Here is a 13132-nt window from a genome sequence, read left to right as displayed (position 1 = left end):
GCAAATAGCCACATTATATATGTGTCATTTGATTATCTTTTAAATGTTTTCATCTTGTGTTGTCAGTGCTTTGGTGTTCTTTTATTTTGTATTACTGTAAACGATTCGCTGTACCTCAGCACAATCTGTGGGGCAATTAGTTGCCAATCGTTGCTTATCTGCCTCAGTGACGGTATTTTATTTTCATTTTTTGTTTCTTTGTGTTTTCTTAAAATTGTCTCATTTTATTTGCTTGAATTCGGCATTGTTTTGGGATCAACCATGTAAAGCACTTATACCTTTATTCTGAAAAGCGCTTTATAAATAAAGTGTGTTAGAGTGTAGGAAAAAACGACATGTGCGGTCCTGTGGTTTGGAGGACATGTTGGGATTAAGCTGATCTAAGTAAGCTAAACAATTAAGATATGTTTTCTTGTGTACTGTTTCGATGTCCCGACCCATGCTGCCTCACGTCTGCAGGCTCAAGTGTGTGCAACACAGCTTCAGTTTGTTTATGTGAGCGTGTCCTGGAGAATCTCCGCATCTGTCTTGTGCTGTTTATGTTGGGCAGTGTTTGGATCCTTCACTTCAGTAAAAGAACTAATACCACACTGTAATCTCTGTGGTTTCAGCTGGACTTGTACACACTGCTGGGAAGTTAATGACAAAAAAAAAAAATTATAAACTCCTCGTGTGTTTAATGTGTAAAAACCTGAATTTGTAAAGATGTCATGGAGTAAAAAGCACTCAGTGGCTTTAAAAGGAAAGACTCAAGTTAAGTACATGTACCTTGAATTTGCACAGAACAGACAGACGGGGATTTACTAGTTAAATCCAAACTGCACTCAAATAACTGCATCTGAGCAGCAGCAGATCTTGTATCAACACTTTTCTCTTTGCACTTAATAATCAGTGTCTGATCAGTTCATGTTCACACAACTCCACATGTTCAATAATTCAGTCAGTAAAGAGAAACGTACCTCGAGGTAAATGCAGTGAGACGGTCCGGAGCGAGCTGACAGGGAGGGTTACTTCATTCTGTGCTGCAGCACGTGAAGCACCACATGAAGTACAGTCCATCACACTGCCTCAGACTCTGTGAAGTTAGTGCAAAGACACACATGTGGGCACATCTGGCTTTCAAAATAAGATAAGGTAAGCTTTCTTCAGGGGAGAAATTTAGATGTTGAAGCAGCATGATGACAGGAATAAGTTCAGATAATTAAAGGAGCAAAATAGGAGGTGAACTGATGTGAATGGCAAAAGTAAAAATGAAGAACATGAGGGCGGGCAGCAGGTGAGACCAAATCTGTTCTTTATTTTTCTGAATACAATGCAGTAAAAAGATGTGCAGTATATGTGTAATATATGTGTATATATACATCTAAATCACTATTTTCATGACGCAATTACTTTTATTTTGAAAGTCAACGACACAAGTGGAACCTTTGACCCCGTGGACACATTCAATACTGGCGTGGAGGACTCCAGATATAAACACAGAACTGCTCAGCCAGCTCGGTCTTGTTACGACTAAGATATCTGCTGAAAAAAATATTTTTCCATAAACAGATTTAGCTCCTGCATCAATAGACACATGTATTTTTAAGCTAGTAGCGCCAAGTCACCGGCACAGCTGATGGAGGACGCCAGGGGATGCCTGTTAGAAGCCAGAAACAGCACCGGGGACAGGTGGAACAGTTTGAGCTTTAATGCACCACTTCAATAAGTACAGTGAGAGCAGACGGGTGAGGCACAGGGAGTCAGTGTTGAGTGTCAGATTCCCCAGGCGAACAGAATCAGGCTGCAGCTCTCCACGTGGAACACTGTAGCAGCACACAGGTGAGTTGACGAATGAAGCAAACCACAGCTCAGAAGATCTCAGGTGACTGGACCAGTAAACTCATTTTGGAAAGTTGGGTGACGTCACAGGAACCAGGCTAACAGGCTAACAGGCTAACAGGAACCAGGAGGGCAGAAGCATAGTGGTCGAAAACAGAAGGCAGAGTGGTTTACTGGGGAGCAGACGAAGCCAGAGAGTGAGAGACGGGCAGGGTCGACACCGAGGAAGCAGTCTAGCAACAAATGAAAGTCTTGCATCTGGCCTACATTATTCAAGTAACGTTTTAATGTTACAATTTATAATAAGTTTATGTGGTTTTGTGTGTGCGTGTGTGTGTCTGTCAGCAATTTAGAAAAATTAAAACGTCACGTCCGTATTGCAATGAATTGTGGGTAATTAAACTTGTGAAGTCTGCACCCCAAGCAGGCTCTCTGAAGTCCGCAGAAAGTCAGCTTGAGGTCCCTTGTGGACTGAATGGTGGACTTGGAGCCCTACACACTCCTGGACTTCCCGTGAACACGCCCGCAAAGTCCGTGAGTCTGCAAGTGCAGTGAAGTGCGAACATTTGGATTCAGCCTTCGTCTCCAAGTCCTAAAAATCCTGGGTCAGATCTAATCAGTTGAGCATCCGTGTTCTCAGGTCTTCTTCCTCTCTGAACCAGCAAGATCCCTCTGTCGTTTAGACGTCTGCCTCCTAGTGGCCTGGAGAGACAAGACAGCACAGGTTGAACATGACTCCTCGAGAGGTTGAGTCTTTAAATAAACTTAGTTATACGTGAATTTAAGCCGTGAACAGTGGAAGGAAAAAAAATGACACCAGATTATAGATAACAGCCTCCTTAACACGCCGTTGCAAAAAAAAAAATTGCGCTTAAAAGTTTGCATCCATGTCAGTGAAAACATGGATGCTTCACACACAGAAGATCTAGTCACCAATTCAGTATCTGACCAAATGTCTCCCTTTCTGTTCCTGAGATATGACGCTTTGTTTGTCTGTTGTTTGTGTGTTTTTGCAGAACATTATGATGTCACAGTGAGGTTGACCTGTGACGTTTTGGATATATATACATTATTATAACCTATAAGACATTTGTGTTACAGTTTGTTATAATGGCTGGATGCTGTCTTGAGTAACGGACAAAAATATGCTCTGGATTTTACCAACAGAAGTGTTCTACTCTGCCCTGTTTTTCCTCACCTCTCTGCTGAGATACCTCGCACACCGATCTGAAACTGGTGGAGCTACAAACGCTGCAGTCCATCGACTGGAGCAGAGCACAAAGCTGCCATTTTAAAATCCATATAAATATCTTCTTTTTGTTCTGAAGACGGCATGCAAGAGTGGAAACAACCAGCAGTAACAACCTCAACTTGAGTCTCGTCTGTTATTTCCCAGCTGTTGGAAAAGCGAAGGGGGCTAGCTGGATGTTGAGGAGGCTGGCAGCTGAACAGGCTAACAATACTAACAATACCACTGTGCTGCTCCAACACTGGCTGCAGTGCAATTATCTCTTTCAGAAGCTTTGCAATCCAGCCTCGTTCTGCAGTGTCTTTTTGTCAAATAAATTCAACGGTGAATGTCTTCTGGGATTATTTATCAATTTTTCCACGTTGAAAAAAGTTGTTATTGTCGTTAGCTGTTCACTGGCAATCCTATGATGTCTTAGGGTTAGTGTGTTGACCCATGTAGAGGCTGTCTACAGGCTGTCCAGTGCTCCTGACGGGGCATGTGTATGACAGCTCTGATCTCAAATGCACTGTGATGTCCTCATCACTGCAGTAACGTCATGTGACTGAATTATTGCAGTAACGCTATCATCATCACAGCCCTAACTGTCAGAGATGAGATCACTGATGGACTTACCTGAACAGGTGATCTGGGTCATCAGTGTGTAGAGAGAGGGGTATGGCCTTACACAGTCTTTCAGAGCAGGTGCAGAGTGCACACAGCCAGATGTCATCGTCCATACAAGTCCATCCAAGAACTTGACTCTCCGTCCTACAGAAACAACAGAGCCACAGTCCAACTCTTGACACGTTAGAGCTGCTTCCTTCAGGGTCCACTGAGAGTTCCAGGCGTATACTGGTCTCCACTCTCCCTGTTTCACCTCCAGTGTTCCTGCACAGCGACCGGATCCTCCCACCAACCTGACAGGCTCTGAACAGAAACCAGAGAGTCGTCAGTAAAAGAACAAAGTGAGTGTAAGAGAAATGAACCAAATCAAAGCTGCAGCTCCTCTTCTACCTGAGCAGGTGAGTCCAACAGCTTTGCCAGGTGAGCAGGTGTTTCTATCTGAGCCTGAGCTTCTACAGTCCAGGAGAGCAGACTCATGGCCTCCACACTGGAACTCTTTGGTCCACATTGGAGCCTCCACTTCTCCATAGAGCGCCCCCTGGAGGACTGAAGGAGCCCCACAGCCAAGCTCCCTGCAGACCACCTCTGCATCCTGCTGGTCAAAGTCAGCTTCACACACTGAGGACCACCTCTGGTTAGACTGGTTAGACTTCACCTCCAGTCTGCCTGAGCACAGACTGGTCCCATCCACCAGCCTGACAGAGTCTGGAGACAGACAGAGGGAGAAATGGTTAAACTCTTGTGATTATATATTTTGCTTTGAATGGCACCTATGAAATGTAATTTAAATGTAACAAGTAATTTATCTTTGGAAATAATGCAACTGAAACATTCACACTAATCATTTTGTTCACATGCACAAAATATGCTGGTTTTCACCCTTATTCTGAAAATCACAATATGAACAGATGCAAGAAGAGGCCAACCAGAGCGGGATCTAAAAAGGCCATCAGCTTCATTAATGTAGGAGCCAGGCCTTTCTTAACTAAAACACCAAAGCCCATCTTCTGCAGACTGTCAGGCCCTGGCAGATAAGGGTTGACGTAGGGAAGAGGCTGCTGCTCCCAGAGATGGTGCACACATCCCAAGGCCTGGGCACTGTATTGTGGTCAGCAGAAGACAAGAACATCTCTCTTGTTGAACTGACGGTGCCATGGGAGGAGAAGGGTGTGAGGCCCATGAGAGAAAAGCCCTCAAGTACCAGGGGTGCACGGACAAGGGATGGCAGGCATGGTTGTTCCCTGTGGAGATCGGTTGCAGAGGTTGTTGTCAGCTCTGGGCCTGGACGAAAAGGAGCAAGAGACAACCAACTCGTAGGATGGGGGAGGAGGCAGAATGAGCCCCCTGCTGGATGTGGAGTAGGTGGGAGGAGGGAGGCTGGAAGCCAGGAGCAGTAATGTAGACGGCATGGTGGTGCAGTGGTTAACATTGCCGCCTCACAGCAAGAGGGTTACTGGTGGAGGAGCCCCTCTGTGCAGAGTCTGCTTGTTCTCCCTGTGTCAGCGTGGGTTTCCTCCAGGTGCTCCGACATGTTCTCCTCGTGTCAGCGTGGGTTTCCTCCAGGTGCTCTGACATGTTCTCCCTGTGTCATCGTGGGTTTCCTCCAGGTGCTCCCACATGTTCTCCCCGTGTCAGCGTGGGTTTCCTCCAGGTGCTCTGACATGTTCTCCCCGTGTCAGCGTGGGTTTCCTCCAGGTGCTCTGACATGTTCTCCCCGTGTCAGCGTGGGTTTCCTCCAGGTGCTCTTAAGCTCTTTGGACTGACTGGATTCAGTCCAGTGGAAACCACTGACTGTCAGTGTGAAAGAGAAATGAACACAGTGGAAACATTACTGTCCCAGATCATATCACTGATGAACTTACCTGAGCAGGTGATCTCCAGGATGTAGGAAGAGAAATCTGGTCTTACACAGTCCTCCAGAGCCGATCCAGATTGAACACAGTCAGATGACATTACCCATACAGGTCTGCGTGAGGACTCCTTTCTCCATTTGACGGAAACAGCTGAGCCACAGTCCACCTCTCTGCAAAATGTAGTTGCTTCTGTCAGGGTCCAAATATATTTCCAATTGTCCACTGGTCTCCACTCTCCCTGTTTCACCTCCAGTGTTCCTTTACAGCGACTGGATCCTCCCACCAACCTGACAGGCTCTGAACAGAAACCAGAGAGTCGTCAGTAAAAGAACAAAGTGAGTGTAAGAGAAACGAACCAAATCAAAGCTGCAGCTCCTCTTCTACCTGAGCAGGTGACCTCCTGGACAGCGTAAGAGGAATATGATGTTACACAGTCCCTCAGAGCTGATCCAGAGTGAACACATTCAGACGTCATCGTCCATACAGGTCTGGCTAAAGACTCCATTCGCTGTCCCACAGATATTGGAGAGCCACAGTCCAGCTCTTCACAAACTACTGCTGCTTCCTTCAGGCTCCAGTCATCACCATCCACCAGTCGCCACTCATTCTGGTGTTTCACCTCCAGTGTTCCTGCACAGCGACTGGATCCTCCCACCAACCTGACAGGCTCTGAACAGAAACCAGAGAGTCATCAGTAAAAGAACAAAGTGAGTGTAAGAGAAATGAACCAAATCAAAGCTGCAGCTCCTCTTCTACCTGAGCAGGTGAGTCCAACAGCTTTGCCAGGTGAGCAGGTGTTTCTATCTGAGCCTGAGCTTCTACAGTCCAGGAGAGCAGACTCATGGCCTCCACACTGGAACTCTTTGGTCCACACTGGAGCCTCCACTTCTCCATAGAGCGCCCCCTGGAGGACTGAAGGAGCCCCACAGCCAAGCTCCCTGCAGACCACCTCTGCATCCTGCTGGTCAAAGTCAGCTTCACACACTGAGGACCACCTCTCTTTATAATGTTTAGACTGTTTAGGCTTCACCTCCAGTCTGCCTGAACACAGACTGGTCCCATTCACCAACCTGACGGAGTCTGGAGAGAAAGAGAGAGGTCACAGTTCACTCTGAGACATCATCTGTCTCCAGCATCACATATACCTGCACAGAACTTCCCCCATAATTAGATCATGAATTTAAGAGTTGTGGCCAGAAACATGTTTTCTGAGGTCACAGTGACCTCAACTTTGACTTTTGATCACCAGAATCCAAGCAGTTCATTCTTGAGTCCAAGTGGATTTTTGTGCCAAATGTGAGGAAATTCAGACGCTGTTTGTTCTTTTTCTTTTTAAGATTTTTATTTTTTTTTTTACTTATTGGATGGGACGATTTAAGCAGAGAGGGAGAGAAAGAGAAGGAATGACATGAGGTGAACTGCCATCGGCTGGAGTCAAACCCACAGCTGCTGCAGCAAAGACCCTTTGTGCATTGGATGTTCACTCTACCTGCTGAGTTTTCAGGCACCCGTTCTTGAGACATCATGTTCACAAGAATATGATGGACCAAGTTACAGTAACCTGGGCCTTTGACAACAAAAACTGAATTGTTTCATCCTTGAGTTGAAGTGGACGTTTGGGCCAAATTTAAAGAATCTCCTTCAAGGTGTTCTTGAGATATCACTTTCATGACAATGGAAGGGACACACATTTGTACGGATGGACAGACAACCTGGAAACATTATGCCTATGGCCACGGCTATTGTCAGTGAAAATGACCATTTCACAAACCTGATTTCAAAATGGAGGCTGCATGGCCTACGAAACAAAATGGCTGACATAGGTAAACTACAAGTGCACAGGTGCAAGGTTAACAATTGCCTTTTGTGCAAATTAAGCATGTCAGTTTTAAGTGATATATCGTAAGCAACCAGACTTGCTTGACCTTCTGGATGATGTTTCACTTCTCATTCAAGAAATGTCTTCAAGAAACTCGATCAAGTCCAGTTGCCTATGAGATAGCACTTAAGATTACGATTACCTGGATGACTGAAAATCTTCACCAACAAACTAAGCATGTGCATTACACTAGGAACAATGGATAATTTAAATCTATTGCACATTGCCCTTGGAACGGTGAGATCAAATGCCTCAGCAAGACAAAGGTCCCGGCTTCCTAAAAGTGATCCTGCTGTCCTCAAGACCTGGCAACAAATGATATCTGACAATGAGGACTGCTGCTTACAGATGATCTTGTTGGCCATCTCAGTGATATTACCAGCAGAGACATTAACCCTCCATAGAAAATAAAGTCTCTGCTGGCCTACACATTGCTGCAAGTGTTCAGATTAAAGTAAAATTTCTTGTCAATTAATGTACCAAGATACTTGTAGCTCTCATATATCTACTCCTGTACCTTTGACAATGGTCAGGAAGGGAGGGATTGGTGCTGATCTTCTGAAGTCAGTAGTCATGTCTTTTGTCTTAGAGGAACACTCAAGAAACACTACTGTCAGAGATGATCTCACTGCTAGAGTTACCTGAACAGGTGATCTCCAAAGTATAGGAAGTGGAATCTGACATTGCACAGCCCCTCAGAGCAGATCTAGAGTGAAGACAGCCAGATGTCATCGTCCACACAGGTCTGGCTGAGGACTCCTCTCTCTGTCGTAGGGAAACAGCAGAGCCACAATCCAGCTCTTTGCAGAATACAGCTGCATCCCTCAGGCTCCAATGATGGCCGTACACTGGCCTCCAGTCATCCCCATGTTTCATCTCCAGTGCTCCAGTACAACGACCGGATCCTCCCACCAACCTGACAGATTCTGAACGGAAACAGGAGAGTCATTAGTCAGAAAAGAAAAATTGCTTTTATTATGAAACAACAAACATGTTAAGTGCTGCTAGTTAGTGTGTTGACCCATGTAGAGGCTGTGTTCCTGACAAGGCATGTGTATGACAGCTCTGATCTCAAATGCACTGTGATGTCCTCATCACTGCAGTAGCGTCATGTGACTGCATCACTGCAGTAATGCAATTATCATCACAGCCCTGTCAGAGATGAGATCACTGATGGACTTACCTGAACAGGTGATCTGGATGTTTGGGGTGTAGAAAGAGGAAGTTGGTATTGCACAGTCTTTTAAAAAAGGTGCAGAGGGAACACAGCCAGCTGTCATTACCCATACAAGTTCATCTGAGGACTCTTCTTTCTGTCTTACAGAAACAACAGAGCCACAGTCCAACTCTGTACACGTTAGAGCTGCTTCCCTCAGGGTCCACAGAGAGTTCAAGTCATATACTGGTCTCCACTCTCCCTGTTTCACCTCCAGTGTTCCTGCACAGCGACTGGATCCTCCCACCAACCTGACAGGCTCTGAACAGAAACCAGAGAGTCATCAGTAAAAGAACAAAGTGAGTGTAAGAGAAATGAACCAAATCAAAGCTGCAGCTCCTCTTCTACCTGAGCAGGTGAGTCCAACAGCTTTGCCAGGTGAGCAGGTGTTTCTATCTGAGCCTGAGCTTCTACAGTCCAGGAGAGCAGACTCATGGCCTCCACACTGGAACTCTTTGGTCCACACTGGAGCCTCCACTTCTCCATAGAGCGCCCCCTGGAGGACTGAAGGAGCCCCACAGCCAAGCTCCCTGCAGACCACCTCTGCATCCTGCTGGTCAAAGTCAGCTTCACACACTGAGGACCACCTCTGGTTAGACTGGTTAGACTGGTTAGACTTCACCTCCAGTCTGCCTGAACACAGACTGGTCCCATCCACCAGCCTGACAGAGTCTGGAGACAGACAGAGAAATCATTATGGCTGTTATCTTGTGATTATATATCGGCACCTACGAAACATAACTATTGAATAAAATATAATTTGGCCTTGGAAATAATGCAACTGTAACATTCACACTAATCACGATGTTTACATGCACAAAATATTCTGGTTTTTACCCTCATTCCAAAAGAGAACAATATCCCTACTGAGCTGTTTACATGGCTAATAAAAAATAATATTCCACCAATATTTGTGTTCACATGCAGCTGAGCATACTCTGACTAATGTCAAAGTAAAAATAGGGAAGAATGGAACAGCTGGAGCTGCTTGTGCCCTTTGACCACCTTCTCGAAAAGATCAGTGTTGTGATATTTGTGCATGTCCAATAACCTGTTTATAATGTTTAAAAACAGGCGTGTTTCTACATCTGCACAGAAATGTGGGCTCCTCTCTCCCCCAGCCTGAAAAACTGTTGGCTAATTGACCTATGGCTAAGCCCCGCCCTCAAACGCGATGAGCCAATCACAGTGCGTATAGCCATTCCCATACACTGGGACATTCTCTGCCTGGACGTCCATTGAAATGCATTACAGAAAGTCAGTTTGTTGGGTTTTATGAGCTTTTTCTGAGATTTGAAGTTTAACAATGGTCAAACGGTGTGCATGGGGTACATGCAACTCTGACACAAGGTATCCTGAGAGGCTGGGCGACCAGGTGTATTTTTACACTTTAAACCACATCTCAAGCGAGAAAAGTGTCTCCTTTGGATAAAGTTGTGTGGTAACGTTAGACCACAACATCAACTCAACGTGAATAAGATTAACAATGATGTCTACATCTGTTCTAAGGTAAGTCAACATTGTGTTTGAGGCAACATATTGTCACTTTGCTGCAAAGAAATATAAAGTTATCTTTAACATCTCTAGCTAACGTTAGCTAAAGTTAGCCTAACGTTAGCTCCTAGCTGCGTTGTTCATCATGTCACCTTGTTTGCTGGGAGTTCATTAGCCTATTTTGTTCTAGTTTTGTACTTTGGTGATGGTACATCATTGTTAGCTGTTGTCCAAAGGGCTCTAGTTAAGCTAACGTTAACTTCTGGAGCTTAGCTTCATTAACTTATCTGTAATGGCAGAGATAACAAAGGTTGGCAAACGTTATGCTGAATGATTCAGTGTAAATACTGTAGCACCAAACTAACGGAGAGACACTCTTGGTAAAGATGGTAAAAAGGCCGTTATCCTTTTCTCATATTCTGAGCCAAAAACCTTAACTTCAGTGGCACTATGATGCACCAAAATTTGATCGTTAGCCTATGTCTCCAAAAATTATCATGCCGTGTACTGTGACACCTGCCATAGCGCCGGTCACTGAATGTTGATATTTTGTCCGAGTGAGTGGAGGGGGCGTGGCTTAGCCATAGGTCAATTGGTTTGTGTACAACGCACGGAGCTGACTGTAAACAGCCAAGAGGCTGTGAGTTAGGAACAACATGGAGAGGAAGCTGCTGGTGGCGTTCTACAGGGCATCCATCGAGAGCGTTCTGACATACTGAATCTCGGTGTGGTATGCGGGCTGCACTGCTGCAGATGAAAAGGCTCTGCAAAGAGTCATCAAGTCTGCAGAAAAAAAAAATCACTGGCTGTCCCAAACCCTCACTGGAAGAAGTTGCCACTTCACGCTACGTCAGCAGAACAAACAACGTCAATCAAGATCCCTTTCACCCTGGTCACCAACTCTTTGAACTGTTGCCATCTGGTAGATGCTACAGAGCTGCCAAAACACGAACCACCAGACTCAGGAAACATTACTGTCCAAAATGATGTCAGTGGCAATCATTCGGAATTAAAGTCCTTCCAGGTAGTTTACATGGGAAATATTCATTCCGAATGAGGGTTTACACGGAGATCAGTTCAATCGCCTTTATTCAGGTCTGCGCAAGGTTTGGGGCAGGGAAGGTTTCTGATTGGATAGGGGGCGGGGCGGATGTTACGTGTTTATGTTAACTGGAAGAAAACACTGTAGTCCTCATTCCGGATAACAAGATGCTTGATGACGCCATTCTTAGTGCCTTTTTCGGGCGTGTTTTGCTGATATTCTTGAAGCAGCAGTACGACAACAACCTTGTTCTGCTAATGCTTCATCTGTTGAGGAGGAGAAGGGAGGTAGAAGGTCGAAGAAGGGAGACAGAAGACCGTGCTGTGGCGAATGGAAACTGGTGAGTGCAACGAGTCCGACTGCTCTATCTCAGCCCGTTGCTATGCGCGCTATATACATCATTGCACCAGAAGGGCAAGGAAACGAGCATGTGCAGAAAGACCGGAATGAACTTAAAGAGGAATGAGTGTATACATGCACACAAAATTATTTCATTCGGAATGACAAACGGAATAAACCACCCCCTTTAAACGGATTTAATTTTCAATCGGAATGACCGTTTACATGACCACTTTTAATCAGAATGGCCTTTCATTCCGATTAAAAGTGGAATTAAACTGTGTATGTGAACGTGCTGACTGATGGACTTACCTGAGCAGGTGATCTCCAGGATGTAAAGAGAGGAATCTGATCTTACACAGTCCCTCACAGCTGATCCAGATTGAACACAGTCAGATGTCACTGCCCATACAGGTCTACGTGAGGACTCCTTTATCCATTTGACAGAAACAGCTGAGCCACAGTCCACCTCTCTGCAAAATACATTTGCTTTCTTCTGGCTCCAGATATATTTGAAATTGTCCACTGGTCTCCACTCTCCCTGTTTCACCTCCAGTGTTCCTGCACAGCGACTGGACCCTCCCACCAACCTGACAGGCTCTGAGCAGAAACCAGAGAGTCGTCAGTAAAAGAACAAAGTGAGTGTAAGAGAAATGAACCAAATCAAAGCTGCAGCTCCTCTTCTACCTGAGCAGGTGAGTCCAACAGCTTTGCCAGGTGAGCAGGTGTTTCTATCTGAGCCTGAGCTTCTACAGTCCAGGAGAGCAGACTCATGGCCTCCACACTGGAACTCTTTGGTCCACACTGGAGCCTCCACTTCTCCATAGAGCGCCCCCTGGAGGACTGAAGGAGCCCCACAGCCAAGCTCCCTGCAGACCACCTCTGCATCCTGCTGGTCAAAGTCAGCTTCACACACTGAGGACCACCTCTGGTTAGACTGGTTAGACTGGTTAGACTTCACCTCCAGTCTGCCTGAACACAGACTGGTCCCATTCACCAGCCTGACAGAGTCTGGAGAGAAAGAGTGAGAGTTCTCAGTTTACGCTGAGTTTGCTGTCACACCTGCCCTGTTTGGTTCATTTCATTTGAACTCATGTTCATTTGCCCCCTCAGTGCGGTTCGTTTGTGCAGGTGTGAACACAGCAAAACAACCGGACTGAGACCTTCTTGAAGAGGTGGTCTCAGTCCGGTTCCAAAGGAACTCTGGTGCGGTTGGTTTGTGGTGAGAAGGTGTTGCGACCTGGATGTGAAGCAACTGCAGTCACATGACACATTGTTTGGGTTAAACATGAGCATGTTACAGTCCTGGAGGATTATTAATGTGCACCTCCTCCTGTACTGCCTTAATATGCACATTCAGCACATCCAATGCATCAAAACATTGTTTTCTAGTTGGAGCCGTGCCTCGTTATCAGGCCCGGAGTGGCTAATCGGGAGGACCATGACTTACCTGAACAGGTGATCTCCAAAGTATAGGAAGTGGAATATGACATTGCACAGCCCCTCAGAGCATATTTAGAGTGAAGACAGCCAGATGTCATCATCCACACAGGTCTGGCTGAGGACTCCTCTCTCTGTCGTAGGGAAACAGCAGAGCCACAATCCAGCTCTTTGCAGAATACAGCTGCATCCC

General features: G+C 45.8%; 2 protein-coding genes across 2 annotated transcripts; both read right to left on the bottom strand.

The window, feature by feature from the left end:
* Positions 1-1458: 1458 nt before the first annotated feature.
* LOC125889531 (scavenger receptor cysteine-rich type 1 protein M130-like) lies at positions 1459-8136 on the bottom strand. The gene is made up of 7 exons (XM_049577603.1): positions 8050-8136; positions 6286-6609; positions 5914-6198; positions 5539-5826; positions 4067-4381; positions 3686-3979; positions 1459-2523 (listed from the first exon to the last, which is right to left on the bottom strand). The coding sequence occupies exons 1-7, from the start codon at positions 8090-8092 to the stop codon at positions 2516-2518; spliced, it is 1557 nt and encodes a 518-aa protein (XP_049433560.1). The 5' UTR covers positions 8093-8136; the 3' UTR covers positions 1459-2515.
* Positions 8104-13062, bottom strand: LOC125888491 (scavenger receptor cysteine-rich type 1 protein M130-like). Its single transcript, XM_049575872.1, has 7 exons — positions 12950-13062; positions 12187-12510; positions 11812-12099; positions 8973-9296; positions 8592-8885; positions 8200-8334; positions 8104-8114 (listed from the first exon to the last, which is right to left on the bottom strand). Exons 1-7 carry the CDS (start codon positions 13041-13043, stop codon positions 8104-8106), a joined length of 1470 nt encoding a protein of 489 aa, XP_049431829.1. The 5' UTR covers positions 13044-13062.
* Between the last annotated feature and the right edge of the window lie 70 nt (positions 13063-13132).

Source organism: Epinephelus fuscoguttatus, linkage group LG5 (genome assembly GCF_011397635.1).
Source record: "Epinephelus fuscoguttatus linkage group LG5, E.fuscoguttatus.final_Chr_v1".
Taxonomy (NCBI): domain Eukaryota; kingdom Metazoa; phylum Chordata; class Actinopteri; order Perciformes; family Serranidae; genus Epinephelus; species Epinephelus fuscoguttatus.
Note: the sequence above shows the minus strand (reverse complement) of the source record. Positions and strands in the feature narration are given on the sequence as shown.